The 8,478-nt window shown below is 29.6% G+C and overlaps 1 protein-coding gene across 1 annotated transcript; it reads left to right on the plus strand.

Moving 5' to 3' along the window:
- Positions 1-553: 553 nt before the first annotated feature.
- On the plus strand, positions 554-5,883 carry HELRODRAFT_173139 (hypothetical protein; the record flags this gene model as incomplete). Its single annotated transcript, XM_009019753.1, has 9 exons — positions 554-744; positions 1,008-1,170; positions 1,285-1,286; positions 2,957-3,042; positions 3,384-3,445; positions 3,539-3,658; positions 4,072-4,148; positions 4,804-4,867; positions 5,671-5,883. 9 exons carry the CDS (start codon positions 554-556, stop codon positions 5,881-5,883), a joined length of 978 nt encoding a protein of 325 aa, XP_009018001.1.
- Between the last annotated feature and the right edge of the window lie 2,595 nt (positions 5,884-8,478).

Raw genomic sequence — 8,478 nt, forward strand, 5'->3', positions numbered from 1 at the left:
TTTTCAATTTATTAAAACTTATGTATGCTCTACAAACCATAAATATAAGGTGTCTGAAATATCAAGAACCATAAGTTTGGCAATGAATTCAAATATTATATTTGGCGGGTAATACGGTTACAAGTTTGTTGTACGCATGGGTGGTTGAACGGTTTAATATTCTTATATGGTGATTTGTGTTTTTCAAATACGTTCTGATGAAAGAGGCAAGATGCTGGTTGATAATTTTTCAATGATCTTAATTAGTATCTTGGAAAGCTGGTGAAAAGTTTAAGGTTAACTATTCATTGTGTGATACTCTTTTTCAGCATATCACTTGATTGTGGGAGTTTAAAGAAACTTATCTAGGTATGAGAACAAAAAAATCAATGATATCACTATATGCTACATACAGCAAATACTTCAAAAGAAGTTTCAGTTAGATGTCTGAGGTGTGTTGTGAGTTGTAAAAACTGAGAGAGAGAAATTTTAAAAAGCAACGACCACAACAATTTTTCACTTGTTGAATTTCATTAATTAACTCCAAAATATTTATACAAAATAAATTACAGAAATGTTATCACACTTGATAAATGTACTTGAACGTTTGAATCAAAAAAGTCTGACTCCAAATTTTGATATTGTTTCAATATCCAAATACCTTTATATGACTGTCAAATATTTGGGGATGACCAATGTTGAGAGTGATGAAAATCACTACAGTCGGATACTCAACATCACTACAGATTATCTTAAAAATTTTAGGTCAGTTTTTAATTTCATTTCAGAGGAAACTCTTCGTGAATGACATTGAAGTGTTGAACACTTTCAACTATTACATTGTTTAAAAATTAAAAATGATGTTTCGTTAATATCACATTAAATGGCCGACTTAATACGTTTGCAGCTTGAGAGATTTTTTGAAATTTTTCAAAGAAGATCTTTATATTTTTGCAATACACATATTTCAAATAAAAATTTTTTTCAAATATATTTCAGTAACGTACTTAGGAATTTTTTTTAACTAGATCAAACTTCAACAGTTTGGCTTATTGTTATCAGCTGAAAACATTCAACATCGTATCTTCTCTATGGATTCTTGATTTACAAATGTTAATAGGTAAAAATGGCGAAGAAATTTTTTCAACCGCTCTTCATACTTTAAATCAGAAAATAACTGATCAGTTGAAGGTATGATTCATTATTATTATATATAATTAGTTCATTATATTGTCGTTGTTGTCATTAATTTTGATATTATTATTATTATTATTTATGGTTATTATTATTATTATTAATTCTCAGAGGTAACACATTCAGTGCATCAAATCCACATGCACTGATTGTGATTGGTTGGGATCTCTTTGTAACATTACACAATCGCTGTCCAATTTTAAATTCATTAGTTAAATGCAGTAGATCTACCACAAAGTAATTATATTATTATTATTATTATTATTATTATTATTACTATTATTAAGAACCAAAAAATGGGCAAAAAATTAATTTCCTAAGCTCACATCAATGAAAATTACATAAATTAAATATCTTTTTCACATTAAACATAAAAAAGAATAATAATTAATGAAGAAAGAAAAAAAAGTTATTTATCTACATAAGTATCCAGATCCAACCAAATGATTGTTCCAACATTATATACCAAATAATAATAAAAATATGATGATTTTTTACATAGAAATATTCTCATTCATTAACCGCATTCAGTGGAGCGATTGATCCAACATCATAAACCGGCTTTCCAACCAAATTTAAAATCCACATTCATTAAGGCATCATCCAATTTTGTTTTAAATCCATTCACTCCAGAGGTATTGACAACATCTTTATGTAAACCGTTCTAAATGTTTAATATTCCAATAATATCAATAATTCTTTTTCAAATTGCAGCCAAATGGTAAAGGTTTGAACTCTTTCCTTAACTATTTTGGTTGTTCTTTTTCGAACTCTTTCTATTGCTTCAATCTCACGTAGAGTCCATGGAGACCATACCGTTGCCGCATATTCTGTCTGTGACCTAACTGCTGATTTATATTTTTCTGATTTTTGGTTTTTTGTAATCATTTCCATTACCATTTAAAACATTCAAAAATTTAAAAAAAAATCAAAAAAGTATTTTAAACATTTCGAAACGATATTTTATTCGACCATTGAAGATTTCACAACAAAACGCAATTTTAAGTTTGAGTATTGATATATTATTAATAAATGCGGGAATGAAAAATGAAAAAAAGATTAAAAAACTTTCACTAGTATTTAAACGTTTTGATGTTTTTGAAAATTACCGACTTCTGATATATACAAAAATACATTTACAAACAAGCATGCATTCCAAATAATACACATATAATATCCACATTCATTCTAGCGCCATTATTATTATTATTATTATTATTATTATTATTATTAGCAAATTTTTACATCAAGAAACAATCAAACAATGGGAAATTAATTGTTGAACGATAAGTTTTGAAAATTAATAAATGTAAAATTTCAAGATTTAAAAAAACTATTGTTGGAAATCTATAAGGTTTATACTAGGGCATCGAATCTTAATTTTTTTCGTTTCGGTTTACGGTTTCGGTTTAATCAGCCAAACGAATTTAGGTTCGGTTCCCGTTTTCGTTCCTGAAATAATATCGTTTTTTTTTTGGTTTTCGGTTTCGCTCCGAAACTTAATTTTTTTAAGCATGTTCCTTAAACGCATGTAACGGATATACTGACATTCAACTATCACCACAATGTCAATTTGAATTAAATTTTAGATTGTGAATAATAAGAAATCAATAACAAAAATGATTTTTAAATGTTGTCAGTATCAAAGGAAACGTTTCTAATATTTTTTCTACAAATTAAAACAGTCATTACAAAGATATTTTGAAATCACTCATAAATATAAGATTGTTTAAAAAAAGATAAAAATTTCCTCTGATTATTTAATTATTAATATATCTTCTAGAATGTTTTCATTGGAACCATTTCTGCAGTCTCTGAGGATAAATTTAAATCTAAAAACAGATGCTTCCAGGCTCACTTATGTAGCTGGTACTTCAAAATTTTGAAGATGATTGCACTTGATCTCTAATTTTTCCGATTATACTGGATTTCTCTTCACGTGGCAATTCTTACTCAAATTATCGGCGAACTCAGTCGGAAAAACAAACGAAAAGAGAGATACCAAATTTTCAAAGATTATAAAAATTAAACGAAATATTATCTAAATACTTTTTTTCTGAATTTGACAAAAATATTTTCTTTTAAATTTTTAGCATCGAGCCGTTATTTATTTCGTTACGGTTTTCGGTTTCGGTTAACCTAGCAAACATTATTTCGGTTCGGTTACGGTTTTTATTCCAAGCAAAATTTCGGTTTTTAACGATTTTCAGTTACGGTTCGATGCCCTGGTTTTTACAAATTCACAAGCAAAAGTTCGCAAGCTAGATTCCAGGTTTTATTTTATAACGAATAGTAGAATTTTGATGAAAGCATTACCTCAATTTCATGAAATCAACTTGAAAATTATTGAACATAACCTTCACAGGATGAGTTGATGATCTTTTTTCACATCCAACTGACCCTGCACAATCCGTGTGGAGAAGATTGGCTTAAGTTGTGCAGGGAACGAACACAACTGTACACTTTGAGTGATGAAGAATGGAAGGTAGGTTTACATCATTTATTATATGTAACGAAGCTATCAATTAATATAGGCAATGAAACTAGGTTTACATCAATTTATATATGTGATCAAAGTAAGTTTACCTCAATTAATGTACGTAATTAAGATTGATTTACATCAATTATGTAATGAAGGTAGATCTACTTAAATATATGTAATGAATAAAAGTGACGAAGATAAATTAGGTTTACATTAATTAATTATTCAATGAAGGTGTAGGTTTGCGTTGTATGTTAATATATTTGATAAAGGTTCTTTTGCATCAGGTAATATTAATATTAAAGTATATAACGTATATAATATATATACATATAAGGTATATAATTATCCCATTGATATTTTGAAAATTATTCATATCATAAAATCTACATTTTTTGTTTAAATTAATTTCAAAGACCTTTCTAGTGCAGTTGTTTGAAAATTTGGTTGAAAGTTTGAGGAAAGACCATTACAGGAGCAAGTTTTCAACGAAGTAAGAATTTTTTTAGCTAAATCATTAAATATAATTTGTTTATAGGGTGTAAATAATCTTAATCCCGTTACGCTTAAACTCGTTACACTTGGAATGAATCCCGACTACACTTGATCTCGCGTACACTTGATTCCGTTTTTATCATGTTTCGAATTTTATTGAACATAACGGTGACATTAGTAGTATATTTAAACAGCTAATTATGATTGAATCGTGGGTTTATCGTTGTATTTTTAAGCCTATTTTTATCATCTATCGTCCTATAACGTTTTCACAAGTTGCGAACTGGTGTAATGTTAAGATTCTGCTGTTGCAGTGTTCAATTACAAAAAATTTTATGTTTTTAATAATTTTCAAAATATCAATGGAATGGTTAAATATGTTACATGATGCTAAAGTCTATCACGTGCAATTCAGCGTATTCACACATGCTGTGCAATTTGCTTTGATATGAGAAACAGTTGAAGATTAAGGTTAATAATAATAATATTTTACTAATAATAATAACAATAATAATAATATGACAATAACATAAAAAGTTGGAATTCGTGATTAATCGTTGTCGGGATCAAGTGTAGTCGGAATTAAGCGCAGTTTTTATGTTAAACGTTTTGTGTTTATTAAATATTCTTAATTCATTTATCACTTCATTTAGAAATCATCAAGGATCATTCTTAAACAGTTCTTTCGTAAACCTGCTTTCCGAGCTCGTTTATGTGGTAAGCTTATTTCATTTTTATTGTTATTTGATGACAGTAAAATAAAAATAATGATGTATAATGATGTGTGTATATATATATATATATATATATATATATATATATATATATATATATATTTCGGAACGAGGTTTTCTTTAATACAAACATCGTTGAAGATATATGCCCATTTTGCATTAATGACTTTCTTTAATGAACGCTCAACAAGTCTGAATTTATTAAACTCGTATTTATTTAAAACAATAGACATGGTAAGGCTAACAGCGCTGTTTCGGGAAGTCCATCTTCAGAGCCTATGAAAATAAGAATAGCATGAAATATTTTTATAAAATTAGAATGCATATTAAATGTGTAATAAAATTATTAAGAAAATAACGAGAAACCTTTGTTAGTGAAAACAATGCAAAACATGTACAAATTAAATTTATGGTTAAAAATATAAATGTATATAAAAAGTTAGTAAAATAGTATTAAATTAAATATTAAAACAAATAAATTAATACTGAAATTTAGTTCAGTGAAAATTTGTTAAAATCGGATGATGTAAATAAAACGTAAATAAGTTAGTTGAATGTGAAAAGAAGACATGTGTGGAAAGAATATGGAAAATTGTCAAAATTAATTATTAAGTTTATAATGATATATAAGAAATTTTAATAAACGAATCCGTAAATGAAACAACTAAATTAGATTAAAATGGAATATAGACTATTTATGAAAAAATATAATGGAATAAGATAAAATAAATGAAATAAAATGAAAAAATAAAATAAAATAAAACAAGTAATTGTAATGTATCACAGCTAATATGGATGTTAAGATGCACTGTCGAATACGAAAACCAGCGATACGGAAACATTAGTCCTATGACGAGTGGTAACATGTTCACCATTAAACAGTATCGCTTCTTTTGGCATTGGCTCGTATTCGAAGTGGCGCACATTTGGTGGTTCTATGATATTGGTATGAACGGCACGTTGTGGACTATCATGTCTATACTGGGAGTAAAGATGTAGGCTATGATCAAATGTGTTAAATTGTTTATTCATAGCGGGTTTATTCTTGTAGATGTATAAAGCTTCTTTAATTNTGAGGCGAACTGGGTTGGGTGCGATTCACGTTCAAGTATTTTCGTGTTAACATCAAGTAATGCTCTGGTTAGTGGCAAACCGTGAGATTTGAGCATATGATCTTTAATGGCACCGTTCTGTACGTGCATCGTAAGCCTTCTGGCCAGAGTAGTACGCGTATGCCCAACATAATTTTCCACAACACTGTGTGGCATAGGACAATTGAAGCTGTACACCACGCTACTCTGTTCCAAAATAATTGTAGAATGTCTATTACTATTTTTTATTATTAAGTTAGAAGTCCGGTTAGTTTTATAATATATGATGAGTTTAAGTTTATGTTCACCATTACACATGGAGATATTAGATTTTATAATATTTTTAAGTTGAAATTCGTCTATTTTGTAGTTGTCATGCATTTGATTAAAGTAAAAGATCGGTATTATTGTTTTTGTTGAAGCCGATGGTAGCAAAGGAACAGATGTTGAGTCACTGATTTTATTCAAGTATTTGCGAATAATGGTATCTATTAACTTGTTCGGGTAATTATTGTTTATTAAGAATTGTTTGATTCTAACTAATTCACTATGAAAAATAGTGTTATTGGATGAAATTTTATATGCCCTGTGCACAAAATTATAAACTACGTTATATTTATATTTTTCAGGGCAATCTGAGTTGTAATTAAGCACCTGACCTGAGTTGATTGGCTTAACATAGACCTTTGAAATTAATTGTTTCTCGTGTTGCATGATAAGACAATCCAAAAACGCAATTTCATTTTCTTTGCTGAACTCGATAGTAAATTTTAGATGGGAATTGTTTTGGAAAACATTCCGCAAACAGTACACATCAGAAACCGTTTTGCAAATGACGAATATATCATCAACATATCGTGCATATATCAACGGCTTGTTATCTGGGTCTTTAAATATGCGAGTTTCAAGATCCGACATATAAAACTCAGCAAAAAGTGGGCCAAGAGGAGATCCCATCGCCACACCATCCACCTGCAGATAAAGTAAACCATCGGGAGCAGTGAACGGACTCTGAACAGTGCACAATCGCAAAATATCTTTGAGTAAATCTGGATGTATATCAAGCTGAGGTAGTGTGGGATGGTTGTAAACATGTGAACATATGATGTCGATAGTATGTTCGATTGGAACATTTGTGAATAGGCTCTCGACGTCGAGAGAAGCCATATGTCCATCACACTGTTTATTGCCATTTATGATATCAATAAACTCACAACTAGAATTAACAGAAAATGTGCGTGGAATATACGGTTGTAACAGTTTATTGATTGTTTTTGCCAACTGATATGTAGGCGTGGGGCACTGTGAAATGATAGGACGCAAAGGGTTATTCAACTTGTGTGTTTTCACGTTACCATAAATATATCCAGGAGCGTAATCTCCTACGATAGGCGTAAGTTTGTTGATAGTTGAGGCTAAATTAACTTGTGCAATCAACTTATTGGCCGATGTTTTTATATCGCTAGTAGGATCTTTTGTAATGCGTTCAAACTTAGTAGTGTCAGCCAGGATATTATTGATTTGCTGAAGGTAATCTGTTTTATTTAGTATCACATACATATTAGATTTATCTGATTTACGTATCGTTAGATCAATGTTGGAACGGAGACGTTTAGCCGCGTTGAGTAATTCCCTCGAAAGAACAGGTTTGCGATATCCATTTCGATGTCGATGAGATTCAGCCTGCAGTTGACTGTGTAAGCCATGTTCAAAGTCAATAATCCGTTGCTTTTTCAATCTCTGAAGTTGATTGTATAGCATCTCCAGCTCTACTTCCTTGTGTATATTGCTATACTTGTGTCTAAAATGCATATTCAAACCTAAATTCAAAAAGGAAACTTCATCGTCGGCTAGGGTATGATTAGAAAGATTAACGTATGATTGGATAGTGTTGTCAGGGAGAATAATGCTACCTTTAAACAAATATTGCAGCTTTTTTAAGATTATTTCACGTTTAGTTGAGTTATAAGAGTCATATTTTTGTTGTGTGTAAGCTTTGAAGTTGTTAAAATCAATCTGTCTATCTTTTTCAATATCGTCAAGGATACTTTTATACTGTTGAGTGGCACAGGATTCTTTCTCTCGCGCTTGGTCAAGTTGTTGCTGGAGAAGGTGAATATGTCCTGTGTGTGGTATACCTCGGGGCAAATTTCTAATATATTTCGGAACGAGGTTTTCTTTAATACAAACATCGTTGAAGATATATGCCCATTTTGCATTAATGACTTTCTTTAATGAACGCTCAACAAGTCTGAATTTATTAAACTCGTATTTATTTAAAACAATAGACATGGTAAGGCTAACAGCGCTGTTTCGGGAAGTCCATCTTCAGAGCCTATGAAAATAAGAATAGCATGAAATATTTTTATAAAATTAGAATGCATATTAAATGTGTAATAAAATTATTAAGAAAATAACGAGAAACCTTTGTTAGTGAAAACAATGCAAAACATGTACAAATTAAATTTATGGTTAAAAATATAAATGTATATAAAAAGTTAGT

Source organism: Helobdella robusta, assembly GCF_000326865.2.
Source record: "Helobdella robusta unplaced genomic scaffold HELROscaffold_25, whole genome shotgun sequence".
NCBI lineage: Eukaryota > Metazoa > Annelida > Clitellata > Rhynchobdellida > Glossiphoniidae > Helobdella > Helobdella robusta.